Source organism: Cebidichthys violaceus, unplaced genomic scaffold (genome assembly GCF_023349555.1).
Source record: "Cebidichthys violaceus isolate CVI_PGR_0920_01 unplaced genomic scaffold, fCebVio1.0.p SCAF_54, whole genome shotgun sequence".
NCBI classification, from domain to species: domain Eukaryota; kingdom Metazoa; phylum Chordata; class Actinopteri; order Perciformes; family Stichaeidae; genus Cebidichthys; species Cebidichthys violaceus.
This window is the reverse complement of record NW_027176750.1, coordinates 997,428-1,018,431: the sequence shown is the minus strand read 5'-3', so window position 1 is coordinate 1,018,431 and position 21,004 is coordinate 997,428. Positions and strand designations below refer to the sequence as shown.

The following is a 21,004-nucleotide window of genomic DNA, read 5'->3' as shown; positions in this document are numbered from 1 at the left end:
CACAAACATTTTTCATCAAACCATAAACCTAAATATTTAAACTCTGCCACCCTCTCCATACTTTGTCCATATAATTTAAGATGAGTATTGTTTATATTTCTCTTTCTGGTAAATATCATGGAGCAAGACTTAGCAACAAACATCTTAAACCCCCAGTCATACGACCATTTTTCAACATTAAATAGAGCCTTTTGGATGCTACTGATCACTTGTCTAATATTTTTTCCCCTTTTCCATATCGCTCCATCATCAGCATAGAGCAAGGAGCCAATATTTCTGTCAATATCCATAAAGATGTCATTTATCATAATATTAAATAATATAGGGCTAATAACACTACCTTGAGGGATCCCATTTTCAATATTGAATTCATCTGAAACAGCATCTCCAACTTTTACCTTGAATGATCGACTTGACAAGAAATCCAATATCCAGTTATACATCCTTCCACCAATACCCATTCTGTACATTTTAATCAGTAGGCCCTCTCTCCACATGGAGTCATATGCTTTCTCTATATCAAAATAAACTATAGCCATAATCTCCTTCATACTTATTGCTTTCTCTGCCTCGTTACTGACTTTTATTAAAGCGTCAAGTGTCGATCTACCTTTACGAAAACCATTTTGAGATTTATTTAACAAGCCCCTTTGTTCTATAAAATAAGTTAATCTGCGCGTAACTATCTTTTCCATCAACTTGCACAAGTGAGATGTCAGTGCTATTGGTCTGTAATTGCCAGCATTAGCCAGGTCTTTACCAGGTTTACCAAAAGGTAGAATCAAAGCACTCTTCCAGCTGCTTGGCATTACACCTTCCCTCCAAATCTTATTAAATAATTTTAGAATTATTTCCAAGGCTTCTTCTGGTAATTGTCTAAACATAGCGTAGCATAGTTGGTCTTGACCTGGAGCAGTATACCCACTTCCCTCCAACGCTGTTTTCAGCTCCTGAATTGTAAACTCCATATCTAGAGGTGTTCCTTCATTGACCTTTTTCTTTTTAACTTCTGTATTTGCTGCTAAAATTTCTTCTTTTCTCTGTCTGTGCATCTCATGTAAATGGCGTCCGCTATGAACATTTGCAAACTTCTTCCCCAATAACTCAGCTTTCTCCTCGTTTGTAATTGCCCGATAGTCTCCATCTATCAAAACTGGGATTTTAACTGATTTTCTTTTCCCACTCATCTTTTTGATCATTGTCCAAACATCATGCAACTCTATTTCTCTTCCAATAGCTGAACAGAATTGCCTCCATGCATTCTTCTTGGATGACTTTATAACTTTCCGTACTATCGCTCTCTTTCTTTGATAATCAATCAGATTATCTTGCGTCAAAAGGCTTCTTACCTTTCTGAAGGCCCGATTTCTTTCTTTAATGGCATTTTTACATTCATCATTCCACCATGGGACCATTTTCTTTTTCCCATTCACCTTACTCTTAGGAATGCATTTTGTTGCAGCTCCAATAATCATAGATGTCACTACTCTGGAACAGCTGTCAACATCGTCCTCAATAGATATTTCTTCACATGACTCCCTACAACATTCTTTAAATTTTCCCCAGTTAGCTTTAGGAAAACACCATCTTTCTATTATATTACCCTTCTGTGTAAAGATACTACAGTTTAATGAGCACCATATTGGATAGTGATCACTCCCTATGTTAGAGTCATTCATTATATCCCATTCACACACATTACTCATATTTCCTGAGACTAAGGTAAGATCTAAGCAGGATACTGAATTTCGAGTAACATCTACCCTGGTACCTCTTCCATCATTAAGACAAATGAATGATCTCTCCTCTATTAATTCTTCAACTACCCCTCCGTTGGTATCAGTAAACTCACTTCCCCATAATGTATTGTGAGCATTAAAATCTCCACACCAAATTTCTCTTTTCCCAATATTTCCTGATATCTCGTGAAACATTTGCATAGATAGCTTTTTACAAGGATTATAATAGTTCACTAACTTTATATCTCCTCTGGGACTACATACTTCTATTATAATACATTCATACTGCTCTGGAACATTAATCTTTCTATATGCTATGGTATCCTTAATAAAAGTTACACACCCTCCACCTTGTTTACCAATTCTATCACATCTGACAGAGCTGAATCCTGAAATGACGAAGTCCAATTGTGGTTTTAACCAAGTTTCTTGAATGCAAATAACATCTGGTATAACTTTCAGATCGGCTACCACCTTCTTGAATTCTTGCCCATTTGCAATTAGACTTCTGGCATTCCATTGTAGGATATGCAACACCATTATTAGGTTAATCACCCTGATCCTGTCCATCATGATTGTGAGGGTTCAACATCTTATGAATCATATCAGCCTGAACCTCTTTAATCCCCAGTATCTCTATGGCTGCCTCTACGATTGTCTTAATTCTGTCACTTTTTCTCTTTTGTTGAATTGCTAAATTCATAGTTTTGCAGATGAAGGCCACGAAACAGATTTTATCTACAATTAGTGTGTCCTCATTTATCTCTTTTACGCATGGATTTAACTCTGTTTGACTCTGATTTAGGACGGGGGGAAGGTCCACAGGAGGTTGTCTACTCTCAGCTTCTCTTTCATCATTAATATGGGTTTCCCTGGATGTTCCTTTATCATTTTCCTTCACTTTTTAGCTGCTTCCGCATAAGACACTTGGTTAAGTATTTTATATGTCTGCACTTCCTTTGCTTGCATTTGTACTGGGCATCCTCCAAAAGCAGCGCTATGTTCCCCGCCACAATTACAACATTTCATTTTTACATTATCACCACATTTTCCGTACTCATGCTCGCCTCCACATCTTGCACATCTCTGTTTCCCCTTACATTGAGCTGCAGTGTGTCCCATTCTTTGACACTTGAAGCATCTTAAAGGAGCTGGAATAAACTCTTTTACCTCATAGCTCATGTATCCTATTCTTATTTTCTTAGCAAAAACCTTTTCAAATTCAAGCAGCACTGATAGGCTATCAGTTTTCATTCCATTTCGATTTATTTGAAGTCTCGAAGCTTTCACTACCTTTCCTCCTTTCACTTCCTGGATTATCTCATCTATGGACACTGATAATGGCACATCCTGTATAACACCTTTCAGCTTTGAAACGCTCCCTGGAATATGACTGCTGATGCTTTCTCCATTCAAAGTTTCAGCTCTGAGGATCTTCTCTCTTTGCCTTTGATCCGTAGCAAAGATCAAAAGTCGCCTGTTGCTTAAAAACTTGGCAAACTTGATCTTCCCTATTTCCTTCTCTATTGCCTTTGTCAGTTTTAACGGATGATAACATAGGTGTCCTGTGTGTGCCCGATTGCAATTTAATTGTATTTTATTGTGTATCACTGCTACCATTATTCAAGTAAAATGATCTGAATACTCTTTCCATCATTGTCCTTTTTAAATCAGGATTCAGACCGATGTAGGACATCAAAACACGATGCAGTGGTTTCATAGGAGTTGGCAGCTGAGAGGGTGATCCCGGCTCACTTCCGGGTTCACTTCATTTCCTGCGTTCACGTGCTACTCATGTGAAATAACGACAAATACAGTCTGTATTGCAGAGTCACATAATTTATTGTCTTGGCACTTTATATAGACAATTCATACAGCAAATCAAAACTTTAAAATGCTATATAAAATAAATTACAGAAATAGTGGCTCGTCTTCCCCAAATTTAACACACTAAACTAAATTGACAAAAATAGTAGAAGACAAACAGTCACAGAAAACAGTGCAGAAAATGACTTTAAGCAGATTGATCCAGAAGATGAATGGCATACATATATGCTTCAACATTAACTCTGCATTTTTTGTTTACTTTTTTTTTTTATCACAAAAGCATGTGTAATATGATATGCTTACACAACGTACATTCAATCAATCTTCTTCTTTAACTGTTAATTAAAGCAGAAACAAAATAGTGACAGCGTTCCTAAGGTGCAGTATTACAAGCGTTTTATAAATGCATCCGTCTCATCGGCTCCATTAAGACTGAGGAATCCTCCAGTTCCTCAAATGTACTCAGTCTGTGTCAGTCTGCCCAGTTCATGGTGACACTACTCAAAGAATCACAGACGAGTCATCAGCATCTTCTTTTAAATTAAAAGAAAAGACAGACATTCATTTGTCAAAAATTTAAAAAAAATGAAGATGCGTTGCTATTTCATAGCTTGGTAATTAAATGTCACACTTTTGGTAGATTAGTTTATACTTATTAGTATAATATATATATAATTAGTATATTGTTTGGATCATGTAGGATTGTCTGAATTCCATGCTGAAATGTAGCTGAATTGATACTGAATGGCAGTTTATGAGTCGTTTCATCCATTCATCTTCTTTTCTTACACACACACACACACACACACACACACACGCGCACACACACACGCGCACACACACACACACGTGTGTGTGTGTGTGCGTATTGCAAACATTACAAAATATGATCATGTTTTCATGCTGTTCTCCAATCAACATTATTGTTTAGGCAAGAAAGTATGAAAATCTTTCTAATGCAAGTAACAGTTGATGATGCACACATCTGGAAGCTAAAACCACACAAACATGTTCATGTTGTTTTCTGTAACAACAGCACTCAGAGGACAGTTGATCCTGTTTCTATGAGAACCTGGGATCAAACAGTTTCTTCACAACTTGGTGGAGGTTGCTCTTTGTTAAGACGATTAAGTTCATCAGGTGGACTTGCTGTTTTATCTGCAGTATCAGTTCTGTCGGAGCCTCGATTTTGCCAGCAGAGTTTCTTATATTTCCACAGAAGCCAAACCACAACCCCAACAAACAGCACACCGAACACCGCCCCGATCACCGCCCCGATCACAGCCCCCACATTGGATGGCTCCTCCTTCTTGTGCTCCCGGTAGAGCGGATTGGTAACGGTTTCACTAACTTCCTTACCGATTGGGTTAGTCATCCGGCAGGCGATGTTCTGATCGTGTCCATTCTTAGTGTCGGTGATTTGAATGTCCTTTCCCGACAGCCCCTCCCAGTCTTTGGCTCCCATCTTCCAGCTGTAGGTGACTGGTTCCGCCTCTTTGGTGTCTCCATCACAGCTCACATTACACACCTCTGAAGAAACTGCACACGTCAATGTTCTTATCCTCACCATAGGCTTGGGCACGTGCTTGATCCATTTAGCCGTGTAGCTCACACTCTTGACGTTGCTGTTGATATCCGCTGAATACTCGCCCGTGTCGTTTTGAGACATGTTGTTGATGACCAGTTGTCCCGTCTTCGTGTTCAGGGTTGTGCGGCCTTTAAACGAGCGGTACAAGTCCACAGAGCTGCCTTCGACCCACTCAGCCAGCAGATTATCTCCGATCTTCCACAGGATGTGTTTGATGGGTTCAGAAAAAGCAGGCCTCACGTCCAGAGTGAGGGTGCCGCCTTCCGCAAAGTACGCGTCTTCGGTCACAGCGAGGCTCAGCGCCGCGAACAGCACACACAACCCGGTCAGCTTCTCCATCGTCAGCGGATCAATAATACACAACTGGAGGAATATCGATCTTCATGACAGCCTAAAAGAAACAACTTTCCCTCTTTTTTTTCGGGTCGACACCCTTTGACAGAGCGCCGACACCCTTCCTGTCTTGTTTCTGGAAACGCAACGGTAAAAAAAACAAACGACGAGCAGTAGCTCCTCCTCTCATAGGTGTCCTGTGTGTGCCCGATTAGAATTAAATTAAATTTAACAGTAGCAAAAGGGTCGAAGAAGTGCTCGTATTTATTTATTTTTAAGCAGAAGTAATGTCATGTAAAATTGATCAATTTCAATTTAAAGTCTTACTTTAGTAAAAGTACTCAGTAGCCTATTTGCACCAACATGTACTTCAGGTAACAAAAGTAAAAGTACTACTACTGGCAGTGGTGGACTTGTACTACACTTTAGAGGGAAATATTGTAGTTTTTACTGCACTACATTTATTTTAAAGCTTTAATTACTTTGCAGATTAATACAAATCTAGATCAACTAATAAGTTATGATTATTAATACAATTAATAAATATAGTTTCATGTATTAAGTTACTCAGTAGAGTATTTTTGCACTGTAGAATTGTTACTTTTATTAAAGTAAAATATGTAAAAACTTCTCCATAACTGACTACCATGACCTGCTATTGCATGACTCGCTGCTGCCATTTATTAAGAGATTATAATTATTTTAAATCTACTAATTATACCGCTAATTATGTTGTTAGAAACGTGCAGGTATTCATGTTACACATTTTACACACATCCTCAGCGAGCCACTCGTTTAAAAAATAAAATGTAAACGAAAAATATACAGAACATTGATGCAAATATGAACAACAGAAACAGCAATATACATATTGAAGTCTACATTATACAGTTTGTATTAATTGTGAAGAATGAAGTTATGTCTAGCAGGCAGTTTTTCGGACACCTATTTCACCTCTAGAAACCGAAAGTAAAACACGGTGACTTTCCCCATTGTCCTTTGTGCTTAGTACACATAATATTTAATAATTTATTCATGTTCTGAGACTATTAGTCATTAGAGATGTATTTCATGAATACATTTAGGTCAATAAGTGCGTAGTAAAAAGACAAAATACACATGTATGTGTGTATGAATATAGATGTTTTAATGTGTCCTGTCTGTAATTTAATATTCCCCATTTAAAGCAGCTTACTACACATGCAAGTACAATGTCTGCCTTTTACACACAAGAAGTGGACAGTATAGTCGATTTTGATTTGATGTGTAAATGTACATAAGAAGTGCAGGGCTATCTTCATGCTGCTGCTGTGAGCTGAAAGTCACTGTTAGTCATAAAGATTACATTAATCAAGTTGAGGACAACTCTGCTTGTTACTGTTAGTGCAATAAAACATTCTTGAGTAAAAAGCCAATTCGTTATGAATACATCATAATAAGCGAGCCCTAATTAATCGGCTCCGTCTGCAGTCTCTCATCTGCTGCCGTGTTTACATGAACAAAAGCTTTATCTATTCATTTATTCTTTCAAACAAGCTAAACCAGAAGAAGTGGTCCGTCTGTAGTCTGTTTATCTTTGTTCTTGTAAACTTCTCTGCTGGTTGAGACAAAGCAGAAGGTATGACTGATACTATCTGATGTCTGTGTTCTTCAATATTGATTATTATCATTTATAAACTTGAACCAGAAATGTTATTTATTGACATTTTAGATTAGTTTCCAGTGAGATATTAATGACTTACTGTTAACATTGCTGTCGCTGCTCAAGAAACAATATTTAGTGATATCTAATTTATAAACTGCTAATCCTGTTCTGAATTAGTTTTAAAAATCTTTGTCATTAAAAAGAATCAAGTATTGATAAAAGTAGCTCCAATTTATGTAACTAAATACGTGTGTCTAATTAAAAATAATTAAATTAATTTATTGACTAGTTATAAGCAAAAATCGCAGTTCTGTCTCCATTTGTAACAAGTTCTATCAAGATCTTCGCATCTAAATTACAATCAAATACTTCCTGGAACTATGTGTCAGCATTTGGAAACTTCCATTGACGTGACTCGCTCTTTATATGGCTCTGGTGTTGGTCACATCATCGTTGGTGAAGTTTGCTAAAGTTTCCTTATGGGTTCTGAGAAAACCCTCCGCCCAGTCTAAGCTTATAATAGTGGAACTATGTTACTTGACCGCTTGTAAATCTTAGACGGTAGATCAGTAACTGTGCATATTGGGACAGATTCTCTTGCTTCTCTTAAAAAAAAACAACAACATTTCACCATATCTTAGTTCCTCAATTTGGACAAACATGATTAAATCCTGTTCAACTCTCAGAATAACTAAAGTGTATATCAGAGTTCAAATTGTATCTACTGGAATCAATCATTCATTCACAAAAGTATGAAACAAGTATAAATCTCTTTAATTTTACAAGTAACTTGAAGACGTTGAGACATACACTACTAAAAACAAAGACACATTCATTACACAGCATCCTAACATTTAGAAGACGAAACAAGTTCAAAAACACAAGTAAGAGTTGGACAGTAATACCATCGTTTGAGAGGAACACATTTAAACTCTTTTAGTTCTGAGAGCGGAGCGGTAGTCTGGATTTCTGTGGCGTTGACGCTTCGTTTTCTGACGCTTTCTGCCTGGCGGGGATCTTTGCTTCCTTCTTACCGCCCTTCTTTTGCTGGGAAAGAGAAATCACAGGAACATCATGATAATGCAGTAATATACAAAAGAGCAGGAAACAGACTTTGTGTCTCTGTGTAATGGCAACGGTTTAAAGTCTTAATATGACACCTTAATAGTAAATGACTTCCTTTCTCATGTATATGTGCACGTCTCAAGATATGCGTGTGAATCGGTTTCTCTGTACTGTATGGTGTTGCTCTAACTGTCTTGTAATATTTGAATGTTAAACATCCAAAAACTAACCCTGCCATAATTTATAACCAGGGGTGCACATAACTGGTACGCAGGTACGCATGCGCGACGAAAATCAACACTGCGTAATGCCACTTGTGTTACTTCGCGCCTTTGCGTACTTGACCGAAAATCTTACACGTTGCTTGTCAACTACTGTCAGAGATGTCCAAAAAGCAACAGACCTTAAGCAGCTTCTTTGGCGTTTCGCCACCTACAAAGAAACGCCAACTGGAGCCAGAGCCGAAGAAAAGACTTTTTTCGGAAAAGTGGCTCCAAGATGTGCAGTGGCTTGAAGCAGACGATGAGCGCACTGAAATGTGGTGCAAGATTTGCCGCTCACATCCACATCTAGCAGACAAAACGGGTGCGTTTTATAAAGGCTCAAAGAATTTCAACCATCCTTTATTTGACAAACATGAAAAGAGCAAGGAGCACACGAATGTGGCGCAAGCCATTGCTAAGAAACAAGCTAGCCGAGAAGAAATGTCCAGTCGCCCACTTGCCAGATGGCGAGACAAGCTGAATGAAAAACAGCGGCAAGCTCTGTTCAATAGTTTTCTCCTCGCCTTCCATAAAGCTAAACACGCACGTCCCATGTCTTCCTATTCTGAGGATGTTCCTTTACTGAAGCGGCTCGGAGTAAATGTCGGAGGTGCATATCATTCACGTGAAGGGGGCGCACGGATCATGCAGAGCATCGCTCACACCATCAGCGGGGAGTTGCGAGCCAAGTTGCAGTCTGTTGAATTTTGGGGGCTGCTTTTTGATGGATCTGAGGACATCACAAAAACTGAGCAGGAAATCGTTTCCATTGTGTCTGTGTCCAACAACGGAGAGTTTACCTCGGACTTTCTTGGACTGACTGAACTGGGTGCTGACCGAACCGCGCAGGCCATAACAGACGGACTTGTGAGACTTTTCCAGGACGCAGGCTTGGATGACTGGACAACTAAGTTGGTCGCTGTGTGCACAGACGGGGCTGCTGTCAACGTCGGTATGTACAACGGCGTTGTACCAAAACTCCGGCAACTTGCTGCAGTTGGAGACTCCCTTGTGCACATTCTGTGCACAGCACACACACTGGAGAATTGCGCAAAATCAGCTGATCGCAACGTTCCTTACTGTGAGACATTTAATCGCTCTGTGGTCAAGCTGCTGCAGTTTTATTTACAGAAAGGTGGAGCAAAAAAAACTGCTGCACTGAAGAAGCTGTGTGAAGAAAATGGGATCTCCTTTGTGAAACTGGGTAAGTTTCATAATATCAGATGGTCTGCATGGAGGCATGAAACACTGTTAAAAATATCAAGACTATTGCCAGCCATTAAAATGCAACTGGCTATGAGTGATAACAGTGACTTGCAGCATATCTGCACAGAGCGTTTTCAGTGCTTTCTGTCAAACATGATTGACATTGGCAACATTTTGAAGACCACATCCATTAGGTTTCAGAAGGAAAAGCTGACCATTGGAGAATGTAAGGATGAACTCATGGTGGCCATTGGACAGTTCACACTTCTGCTTGATGGTGAAGGCCACAGGGCACACACTGTTTCTAATGCTGATGCTGACAGAGACAAGACAAACTTACTCAGGGGGTTAATTGAAGAGTTTGAAATCAGATATGACTCCCTCAAGTCATGTGATCATTACACACTTAGTATTTGATCCTTCAACATGGCCTCAGGAAATGCAAGACCTCTATAGTTTTGGAAACACAACAGTTTGCAGCATTCTCAAGAAATATGAGGCCACCTTACAACTTGACAAAGACACCACTGTGACAGAATGGATGCGCTTAAAGCAGGCAGGAAAACACCTGGGAGCCTCTTCTGTGTATGACTTGGTCCAAATAGTAAATACAAGTAACCCAGATGCTTACTCCAACATCAACAAGGTGGTTAAGCTGTCTCTTACACTGCCTTTAAGCAGTGCAGCTTGTGAGAGAGGATTCTCACATCTCAACATAATAAAAAACAAGTACAGATCTCGTCTGTCACATGCTCGTCTCTCAGCCCTGATGCACATTCACCTGTCAAAGCAGACCACAGAGACATTTGACCCAAAGCAAGCTGTTGACCTGTGGATGAAGACAGCTAATCGGAGAATCAACCAAGGACAGGGAGGTGCATCTGCAGCATCTTCATCATCTACCATGCAGGAAGCTGAAGCAAAGGACAGTGGGGGCGACACTGAGGAGGACAGTGAGGAAGACTGCACTTATTAAGACCACGCTACATATGGAGTGAGTACCAAACACCATCTCCCGGTACTCACCTGAGTAACTCACTGAAAAAGTTATGTGCGCCCCTGTTTATAACCATGTATTTCCCCTTCTCTCAGTCATGTCGGTGTTTCTTTACAGCTTGAACAAACATCACTGTTGATGGAACAAACTCTGTGCTACAATTGTGAAACTATTTGCATCATCAATGTAATGTTACAGTCTGGAGTTTCCAACTACAGTGGCCTATCTTGAGGACTTTATTACTACAAGGAACTCTTATCATTGCTCTGTACTGAAGAGAAGTTATTAAGAACAAACTAAGCTCAACCGACTACATAAAGAAAGCTCAAGAGCTCGTGTGGCAAGGCAGGTTTATTTGTAGAGCACATTTCAACAACAAGGCAATTCAAAGTGCTTCACATAAAACCATTAAAAGCATCAAAACATAAGGCAAAAAAAAGGAAAAACAATTAAGAAACATTAAAAACAGTCATTAAAACACTGAAAAGTTGTGTAGGAAATAAAATACAGTACTAAAATGCAGGAAATTGATTAATATCCTTGAATGTGGTTCAATTAAAGGCAGCAGAAAACATAAAAGTCTTCAGTCTGGATCTAAAGGAGCTGAGGGTCTCAGCAGACCTGCAGCTTTCTGGGACTTTGTTCCAGATATGTGGAGCAGAAGAACTGAACGCTGCTTCTCCATGTTTAGTTCTGACTCTGGGAACAGGAAGTAGACCGGTCCCAGACGACCTAAGGGGTCGGGATGGTTCATAGGGTAGCAGCAGTTCAGAGATGTATTTTGGTCCTAAACCATTCAGTGCTTTATAAACCAACAGCAGGATTTAAAGTCAATTCTTTGTTAGACAGGAAGTCAGTGCAAAGACCTCAGAACTGGAGTGATGTGATCCACTTTCTTGGTCTTAGTGAGGACTCGACTGACTTTTTACAGAGACCTGTGAACACACCGTTACAGTAGTCCAGTCTACTGAAAATAAATGATGGACAAGTTTTTCCAAATCCTGTTGAGACATAAGTCCTCTAATCCTTGATATATTCTGCAGGTGATGTAGGCTGGTTTGTATGGAGCTAAATCCAGGTCAAAACATTTTATCATTTGAAAAAATGATTTGAACCTGAAAGTTGAAGTTGTGGTCTTGAACATTGAAAAATACAGCAATGTATTCAAAATAAAAATAAGTGAATGAAAAGTTTTTTGAGGTCGAATGTAATTTTGATTCAGTTCTGGAATTTTTTTGAATACATTTATTTATTTATTTTTCACTTTCATATATATTTTGATATTTGAGGTCTTGTATTTTTCAGTTTCAGATTTTTTTTTTCGGTTTCAAATCTTTTTTTCACTTTCAGATCGTTTTTTTCAGTTCAGACTTTTGACCCTGAACTTAGCGTGGGGGCGTGGCTTCAACTGAGTTTGTTTAAATTCTATGGTTCTTGCCAAGTAATCAGTCATTGTACTGATGTTGTTGTGTTCCCAGATCTTAGCAAACTAACTCAGTGAAAACAATGTTTTATTGGCAAATAAAATGATTCTAAGCCTTGGGAAACAAGCCATTTGTGGCTCAAGAGAGCAGTTAAAAGTCTGATATTTCCACATTTCCTCATGTCCGCAGGTTAAATAAGCCTGGAATATTGAACTCTTTTAATGCTCTCAAGGTCAGAGGAAATTATATTTTATTCAACACATCATAGACTTTGTTTATTCAGGTTCTACATTGTTAACATCTATAGAACAGCCTCACCTTGTATCTGTTGAAATGTGTATCATGTTGAAATAAAACTGTTGAGCTACAATGCACATTCAAATGTTTAGTGTTTTCACAAGCTTTTCTAAAAAAAAAGACTTCATAAGAAATAGGAAAGTGATCTGCGAATCATTCATTTAATAGGAACGATTGGGAGTGTTGCACATATCGGAGTTGGCGGATTTTCTATATTGGATCTCAACTCCCATAATATTAGAATACAAATGGACAGAAAGGAACGCTAGGCTTCACTATCCTCTCAATGGAGAGGCTTCTTAGAACCAATGATGCAACGTAAACTACAACTAGATGGCCTCAGTAGCACAATGCTAATGAAACCTAATGAAACACGGCTGAACTAATAGAATCCTCCACTGCACCATAGCAGGGAATGATAGGTTATGCAAATACACGCTTGTCTTGAAAAGCCCAAAATATAATGAAAATATTACAATATAAATACAAGTCCTGCATTCAATCCTATTCAAGTGAAATACAAACAGTATTATCAGCAAAATAAAACACAAGAGTAACAAAAGTAAAATCACTCAGTCCGCACAAAAATGATATATCATTAAACATTACATTATATTTTTTTATTGACACGAATGCATCAATGCATTAATAGCATTTGACCTAGGGTTGGACCCCCTCCAAAAGGTCACACAATGTATCCAAGGGGTCGTTAGGCGATTAGTGGGACATGACAGAACAAAAAAGAATCTTGTTCATCAACTTTGTAATTGTATTTTTTAGATTATTGTCCAAAAGTTTATTTGTTATGAAATGCTGGACCATTAAATAAACACATATGGGGGGGGGGGGGGGGGGGGGTTAGAGAGGAAATGTATCTTTGGTGGAACAACTGACGACACAGTATAATTTGCATTAAAACTTTCGGGTAAAGTTGAATCTTTGGGTCGATCCGGTGATGAAATGACAGCCACAATGAAAGCATCGGAAGCTGTTTCCAGAAGTACTTCTACTTCCTGCATCATGGAGACCTCGGTGGAGAAGAGCACGTATCCAGCTGTCTACTCTCTATTTCTTATTGTGGGCTTTCCGGCCAACCAAGAAATCAACCCATTAACATTCATTAAATATCGCACGGTCAAAAACGGTTTGCCCCCGTCTACTCAGCGACACCTGTATCAAGTGACCCTCCTGATTAGAGTCACCTGTGGCCTAATTGACGGCGGCACTACGCCCCCAAGTGGTGGGAGGTTGTACCAAACAAAACAAAATGTATCTTACAGTATGTTTATATTGTCAAATGTCACGTTTCTATTTGATCGTTTGACGAGAACACACAATGATGTGTGAGTATTTTTCATAAGTAGTAACTAGCATGCACTGGGGCCCGTCGTAACACCTTACACCAATGCATGGGTCAGGAGTACTGACTGAAGTATTTTATATACTCTTTGTCCGTCAAGTCCACAACTCACCATCACCTCGTGGACGTCCCTCCACACTGCATGCAGTCCCTCAACCGTACGGAGGCAGAGACTGTTCGCACCACGTGGACCTGGAGAAAGTTCAAGTCTGCCTTGAAGAGTGTGAGTTCAAGGACTTCCCATGCGATGAACATGTGTTCCATATCTGTGTGGACCTAATGCCAACTTAAAATAGTTTGGAATACGTGGATGTGTGAATGACTAGTTATTTCCTTTCAATAGCCCAGATGTAAACAACTCAGACATTTGCAGTGCGTGTCAACAAGTATCCAGGGTTTGTAGAGTTGCTGCACTGTAGCTGGAACTAAACTGTAAACACGTGGCGACAGCTCTAAAGTTATGATGTTTAACCGCCAACACGTGGTATTGTTTTGGTCCACAGCAACGTTATAGCGCGTGAGAGCCACGTCGCGCTACGAGCTGTGACAACCCGGAAGCTTTACCGCGGTTATTGTTTTCTCATATGTACAAAAACATGGTTTTTAATTCACTAGTCTATGTCAGGACAAGGACAGCCACCGCCCGCTTCTGGTAGGGTCCAAACTCACCGACAACTTGAAGAGCTTCTTCTAAATCCATCCCCGGTACGGCGGACAGACGGCGGCGGCTCTCTGGTCTAACGTTACGAGCATCACCGCACAGAGAGGAGCGAGACGAGAGGATGATCCCCGGTTCACTTCCGGATTCGCTTATTTCCTGCGTTCACGTGCTACTCAATGTGAAATAATGACAAATACAGAGTGTATAGCAAAGTCACACATTTATTGTCAAGGCACTTTATATAAACAATTAATATGCAAATCAAAACTTTAAAATGTTAACTAAAATAAATTACAAAAATAGTGGCTCGTCTTCCCTAAACGTAACACACAAAAATACACTAAACTAAATGGACAAAAATAGTAAAAGCAAAACAATACTACAGAAAACAGTGCATAAAATGACTTTAAGCAGATTGATGGCATACATATATGCTTCAACATTAACTCTGCATTTTTGTTCACTTTATTTGCTTATCATAAAAGCATGTGTAATATATGTTTACACAATGTACATTGAATCTTCTTCTTCTTTAACTGTTAAATAAATCAGAAACAAAATACTGACAGCATTCCTAAGGTGCATTATTACAAGCAATTATTTAATAAGTACATCTGCTACATGACTCCATTAACACTGAAGAATCCTCCAGTTCTTCATATGTACTTGTGTCAGTCTGCCCAGTTCATGGTGACACTACTCAAAGAATCACAGACGAGTCATCATCAGCATCTTCTTTTAAATTAAAAGAAAGAAACGCCTTTTATTTGTCAAAAAAAAATTTAAAAAATGAAGATGCATTGCTATTTTAGAACTGGGTAATTAAATATTTCACACTTTTGCTTGTTAGATTGAGATATTGAGATGTGTGTATATATATATATATATATATATATATATATATATATATATATATATATATATATATATATATATGTGTATATATATACACACACACACCTCTCAAATCTAAAATTAGAAAGAAATTGGCTCATGAATGAGATTTTAAAAGGGCTTTTTATTTTGAAATCCTACATCAGAATGTCCTGATTATCCCTAAGTGACACTCTGAGGTGGTGTACTATTAATCTGAAGTGAAACTATTATGTAACTATGGACCATTTCATGAATATGACAGGTCCTCTCACTTTAACCGGAACTGCTCTTATTTTGAAGTCTGATCTTACACGCTAATACCGTAATGCCGAGTAAATACAAGTACCGCAAAACAACGTGCGGGCTGACTTGACTGTGACTTTCGAAGTGGAGGCTGGCTTGACCGCAGTTTCTCACTGCGGATAGAGCGGATTGTGAACGGTTTCACTAACGTTGGCACTGAATGGGTTAGTCATCCGGCAGGTGATGTTCTGATCGTGTCCATTCTTAGTGTCGGTGATTTGAATGTCCTTTCCCGACAGCCCCTCCCAGTCTTTGGCTCCCATCTTCCAGCTGTAGGTGACTGGTTCCGCCTCTTTGGTGTCTCCATCACAGCTCACATTACACACCAATGAAGAAACTGCACACGTCAATGTTCTTATCCTCACCATAGGCTTGGGCACGTGCTTGATCCATTTAGCCGTGTAGCTCACGCTCTTGACGTTGCTGTTGATATCCGTTGAATACTCGCCCCTGTCGTTTTCAGACATGTTGTTGATGACCAGTTGTCCCGTCTTCGTGTTCAGGGTTGTGCGGTCTTTAAACGAGCGGTACAAGTCCACAGAGCTGCCTTCGACCCACTCAGCCAGCAGATTATCTCCGAACTTCCACAGGATGTGTTTGATGGGTTCAGGAAAAGGAGGACTCACGTCCAGAGTGAGGGTGCCGCCTTCCGCGAAGTACGCGTCTTCAGTCACTGCGAGGCTCAGCGCCGCGAACAGCACACACAACCCGGTCAGCTTCTCCATCGTCAGCGGATCAATAATACACAACTGGAGGAATATCGATCTTCATGACAGCCTAAAAAAACAACTCTTTTTTTTTCCGGGTCACCACACTTCGACAGAGCGTTGACACCCTTCGAGGACCAGCTCCTCTCATAGGTGTCCTGTGTGTGCCCGATTGCAATTTAATTGTATTTTATTGTGTATCACTGCTACCATTATTCAAGTAAAATGATCTGAATACTCTTTCCATCATTGTCCTTTTTAAATCAGGATTTAGACCGATGTAGGACATCAAAACACGATGCAGTGGTTTCATAGGAGTTGGCAGCTGAGAGGGTGATCCCGGCTCACTTCCGGGTTCACTTCATTTCCTGCGTTCACGTGCTACTCATGTGAAATAACGACAAATACAGTCTGTATTGCAGAGTCACATAATTTATTGTCTTGGCACTTTATATAGACAATTCATACAGTAAATCAAAACTTTAAAATGCTATATAAAATAAATTACAGAAATAGTGGCTCGTCTTCCCCAAATTTAACACACTAAACTAAATTGACAAAAATAGTAGAAGACAAACAGTCACAGAAAACAGTGCAGAAAATGACTTTAAGCAGATTGATCCAGAAGATGAATGGCATACATATATGCTTCAACATTAACTCTGCATTTTTTGTTTACTTTTTTTTTTTATCACAAAAGCATGTGTAATATGATATGCTTACACAACGTACATTCAATCAATCTTCTTCTTTAACTGTTAATTAAAGCAGAAACAAAATAGTGACAGCGTTCCTAAGGTGCAGTATTACAAGCGTTTTATAAATGCATCCGTCTCATCGGCTCCATTAAGACTGAGGAATCCTCCAGTTCCTCAAATGTACTCAGTCTGTGTCAGTCTGCCCAGTTCATGCTGACACTACTCAAAGAATCACAGACGAGTCATCTTCTTTTAAATTAAAAGAAAAGACAGACATTCATTTGTCAAAAATTTAAAAAAAATGAAGATGCGTTGCTATTTCATAGCTTGGTAATTAAATGTCACACTTTTGGTAGATTAGTTTATACTTATTAGTATAATATATAGATAATTAGTATATTGTTTGGATCATGTAGGATTGTCTGAATAGTATGAATTCCATGCTGAAATGTAGCTGAATTGATACTGAATGGCAGTTTATGAGTCGTTTCATCCATTCATCTTCCTTTCTCACACACACACACACACACACACACACACACACACACACACACACACACACACACACACACACACACACACACACACACACACACACACACACACACACACACACACACACACACACGTGTGTGTGCGTGCGTATTACACACATATTACAAAATATGATCATGTTTTCATGCTGTTCTCCAATCAACATTATTGTTTAGGCAAGAAAGTATGAAAATCTTTCTAATGCAAGTAACAGTTGATGATGCACACATCTGGAAGCTAAAACCACACAAACATGTTCATGTTGTTTTCTGTAACAACAGCACTCAGAGGACAGTTGATCCTGTTTCTATGAGAACCTGGGATCAAACAGTTTCTTCACAACTTGGTGGAGGTTGCTCTTTGTTAAGATGATTAAGTTCATCAGGTGGACTTGGTGGAGGTTGCTCGCCGTTAAGATGATTAAGTTCATCAGGTGGACTTGGTGGAGGTTGCTCTTTGTTAAGATGATTAAGTTCATCAGTTGGACTTGGTGGAGGTTGCTCGCCGTTAAGATGATTAAGTTCATCAGTTGGACTTGGTGGAGGTTGCTCTTTGTTAAGATGATTAAGTTCATCAGTTGGACTTGGTGGAGGTTGCTCTTTGTTAAGATGATTAAGTTCATCAGTTGGACTTGGTGGAGGTTGCTCTTTGTTAAGATGATTAAGTTCATCAGTTGGACTTGGTGGAGGTTGCTCGCCGTTAAGATGATTAAGTTCATCAGTTGGACTTGGTGGAGGTTGCTCGCCGTTAAGATGATTACGTTCATCAGGTAGACTTACTGTTTTATATAAAGTATCAGTTCTGTCGGAGCCTCGATTTTGCCAGGGGAATTTCTTATATTTCCACCGAAACCCAAGCACAGCCACAACCACAACAGCCAGCACACCGATCACCGCCCCGATCACAGCCCCCACATTGGATGGCTCCTCCTTCTTGTGCTCCCGGTAGAGCGGATTGGGAACAGTTTCACTAACTTCCTTACCGATTGGGTTAGTCATCCGGCAGGTGATGTTCTGATCGTGTCCATTATCAGTGTCGGTGATTTGAATGTCCTTTCCCGACAGCCCCTCCAAGTCTTTGGCTCCCATCTTCCAGCTGTAGGTGACTGGTTCCGCCTCTTTGGTGTCTCCATCACAGCTCACATTACACACCTCTGAAGAAACTGCACACGTCAATGTTCTTATCCTCACCATAGGCTTGGGCACGTGCTTGATCCATTTAGCCGTGTAGCTCACACTCTTGACGTTGCTGTTGATATCCGCTGAATACTCGCCCGTGTCGTTTTGAGACATTTTGTTGATGACCAGTTGTCCCGTCGTCGTGTTCAGGGTTGTGCGGCCTTTAAACGAGCGGTACAAGTCCACAGAGCTGCCTCCGACCCACTCAGCCAGCAGATTATCTCCGAACTTCCACAGGATGTGTTTGATGGGTTCAGAAAAAGCAGGCCTCACGTCCAGAGTGAGGGTGCCGCCTTCCGCAAAGTACGCGTCTTTGGTCACAGCGAGGCTCAGCGCCGCGAACAGCACACACAACCCGGTCAGCTTCTCCATCGTCAGCGGATCAATAATACACAACTGGAGGAATATCGATCTTCATGACAGCCTAAAAGAAACAACTTTCCCTCTTTTTTCGGGTCGACACCCTTTGACAGAGCGCCGACACCCTTCCTGTCTTGTTTCTGGAAACGCAACGGTAAAAAAAAAAAAAAAAACGACGAGCAGTAGCTCCTCCTCTCATAGGTGTCCTGTGTGTGCCCGATTAGAATTAAATTAAATTCAACAGTAGCAAAAGGGTCGAAGAAGTGCTCGTATTTATTTATTTTTAAGCAGAAGTGATGTCATGTAAAATTTATCAATTTCAATTTAAAGTCTTACTTTAGTAAAAGTACTCAGTAGCCGATTTGCACCAAAATGTACTTCAGGTAACAAAAGTAAAAGTACTACTACTGGCAGTGGTGGACTTGTACTACACTTTAGAGGGAAATATTGTAGTTTTTACTGCACTACATTTATTTTAAAGCTTTAATTACTTTGCAGATTAATACAAATCTAGATCAACTAATAAGTTATGATTATTAATACAATTAATAAATATTGTTTCATGTATTAAGTTACTCAGTAGAGTATTTTTGCACTGTAGAATTGTTACTTTTATTAAAGTAAAATATGTAAAAACTTCTTCCATAACTGACTACCATGACCTGCTATTGCATGACTCACTGCTGCCATTTATTAAGAGATTATAATTATTTTAAATCTACTAATTATACCGCTAATTATGTTGTTAGAAACGTGCAGGTATTCATGTTACACATTTTACACACATCCTCAGCGAGCCACTCGTTTAAAAAAAAAAAATGTAAACGAAAAATATACAGAACATTGATGCAAATATGAACAACAGAAACAGCAATATACATATTGAAGTCTACATTATACAGTTTGTATTAATTGTGAAGAATGAAGTTATGTCTAGCAGGCAGTTTTTCGGACACCTATTTCACCTCTAGAAACCGAAAGTAAAACACGGTGACTTTCCCCATGGTCCTTTGTGCTTAGTACACATAATATTTAATAATTTATTCATGTTCTGAGACTATTAGTCATTATAGATGTATTTCATGAATACATTTAGGTCAATAAGTGCATAGTAAAAAGACAAAATACACATGTATGTGTGTATGAATATAGATGTTTTAATGTGTCCTGTCTGTAATTTAATATTCCCCATTTAAAGCAGCTTACTACACATGCAAGTACAATGTCTGCCTTTTACACACAAGAAGTGGACAGTATAGTCGATTTTGATTTGATGTGTAAATGTACATAAGAAGTGCAGGGCTATCTTCATGCTGCTGCTGTGAGCTGAAAGTCACTGTTAGTCATAAAGATTACATTAATCAAGTTGAGGACAACTCTGCTTGTTACTGTTAGTGCAATAAAACATTCTTGAGTAAAAAGCCAATTCGTTATGAATACATCATAACAAGCGAGCCCTAATTAATCGGCTCCGTCTGCAGTCTCTCATCTGCTGCCGTGTTTACATGAACACAGCAGGCATGTATTGACTAGTTATAAGCAAAAATCGCAGTTCTGTCTCCGTTTGTAACAAGTTCTATCAAGATCTTCGCATCTAAATTACGATCAAATACTTCCTGGAACTATGTGTCAGCATTTGGAAACTTCCATTGACGTGACTCGCTCTTTATATGGCTCTGGTGTTGGTCACATCACCATCACTGATGAAGTTTGCTAAAGTTTCCTTATGGGTTCTGAGAAAACCCTCCGCCCAGTCTAAGCTTATAATAGTGGAACTATGTTACTTGACCGCTTGTAAATCTTAGACGGTAGATCAGTAACTGTGCATATTGGGACAGATTCTCTTGCTTCTCTTAAAAAAAAAAACAAAACATTTCACCATATCTTAGTTCCTCAATTTGGACAAACATGATTAAATCCTGTTCAACTCTCAGAATAACTAA

At 39.3% G+C, this 21,004-nt stretch overlaps 4 protein-coding genes and 1 long non-coding RNA gene across 5 annotated transcripts; 1 reads left to right on the top strand and 4 right to left on the bottom strand.

The window, feature by feature from the left end:
• Positions 1-3,562: 3,562 nt before the first annotated feature.
• On the bottom strand, positions 3,563-5,638 carry LOC137888436 (lymphocyte function-associated antigen 3-like). Its single transcript, XM_068731837.1, has one exon. It carries the CDS (start codon positions 5,491-5,493, stop codon positions 4,645-4,647), a length of 849 nt encoding a protein of 282 aa, XP_068587938.1. The 5' UTR covers positions 5,494-5,638; the 3' UTR covers positions 3,563-4,644.
• Positions 5,639-7,885: 2,247 nt separating this feature from the next.
• LOC137888484 (uncharacterized) lies at positions 7,886-14,502 on the bottom strand. The gene is made up of 3 exons (XR_011105141.1): positions 14,414-14,502; positions 13,857-13,936; positions 7,886-8,179 (listed from the first exon to the last, which is right to left on the bottom strand). It is a non-coding gene; the product is annotated as an uncharacterized lncRNA (long non-coding RNA).
• LOC137888426 (zinc finger protein 862-like) lies at positions 8,173-12,508 on the top strand. Its single transcript, XM_068731812.1, has 2 exons — positions 8,173-10,059; positions 10,091-12,508. The coding sequence occupies exons 1-2, from the start codon at positions 8,581-8,583 to the stop codon at positions 10,640-10,642; spliced, it is 2,031 nt and encodes a 676-aa protein (XP_068587913.1). The 5' UTR covers positions 8,173-8,580; the 3' UTR covers positions 10,643-12,508.
• Positions 14,503-15,324: 822 nt separating the features above from the next.
• Positions 15,325-16,419, bottom strand: LOC137888493 (lymphocyte function-associated antigen 3-like). The gene has a single exon (XM_068731896.1). It carries the CDS (start codon positions 16,307-16,309, stop codon positions 15,695-15,697), a length of 615 nt encoding a protein of 204 aa, XP_068587997.1. The 5' UTR covers positions 16,310-16,419; the 3' UTR covers positions 15,325-15,694.
• A 288-nt stretch (positions 16,420-16,707) lies between these two features.
• Positions 16,708-19,220, bottom strand: LOC137888435 (carcinoembryonic antigen-related cell adhesion molecule 1-like). The gene has a single exon (XM_068731836.1). The coding sequence runs from the start codon at positions 19,071-19,073 to the stop codon at positions 17,847-17,849; it is 1,227 nt and encodes a 408-aa protein (XP_068587937.1). The 5' UTR covers positions 19,074-19,220; the 3' UTR covers positions 16,708-17,846.
• Positions 19,221-21,004: the final 1,784 nt, after the last annotated feature.

Bases quoted from the DNA above. Each gene is read 5' to 3' on its own strand.
- LOC137888426 (XM_068731812.1), top strand. From the start codon at position 8,581: ATGTCCAAAAAGCAACAGACCTTAAGCAGCTTCTTTGGCGTTTCGCCA. The intron at 10,060-10,090 runs GATCATTACACA...TTTGATCCTTCA, and splicing joins ATGACTCCCTCAAGTCATGT to ACATGGCCTCAGGAAATGCA.
- LOC137888436 (XM_068731837.1), bottom strand. From the start codon at position 5,493: ATGGAGAAGCTGACCGGGTTGTGTGTGCTGTTCGCGGCGCTGAGCCTC.
- LOC137888435 (XM_068731836.1), bottom strand. From the start codon at position 19,073: ATGGAGAAGCTGACCGGGTTGTGTGTGCTGTTCGCGGCGCTGAGCCTC.
- LOC137888493 (XM_068731896.1), bottom strand. From the start codon at position 16,309: ATGGAGAAGCTGACCGGGTTGTGTGTGCTGTTCGCGGCGCTGAGCCTC.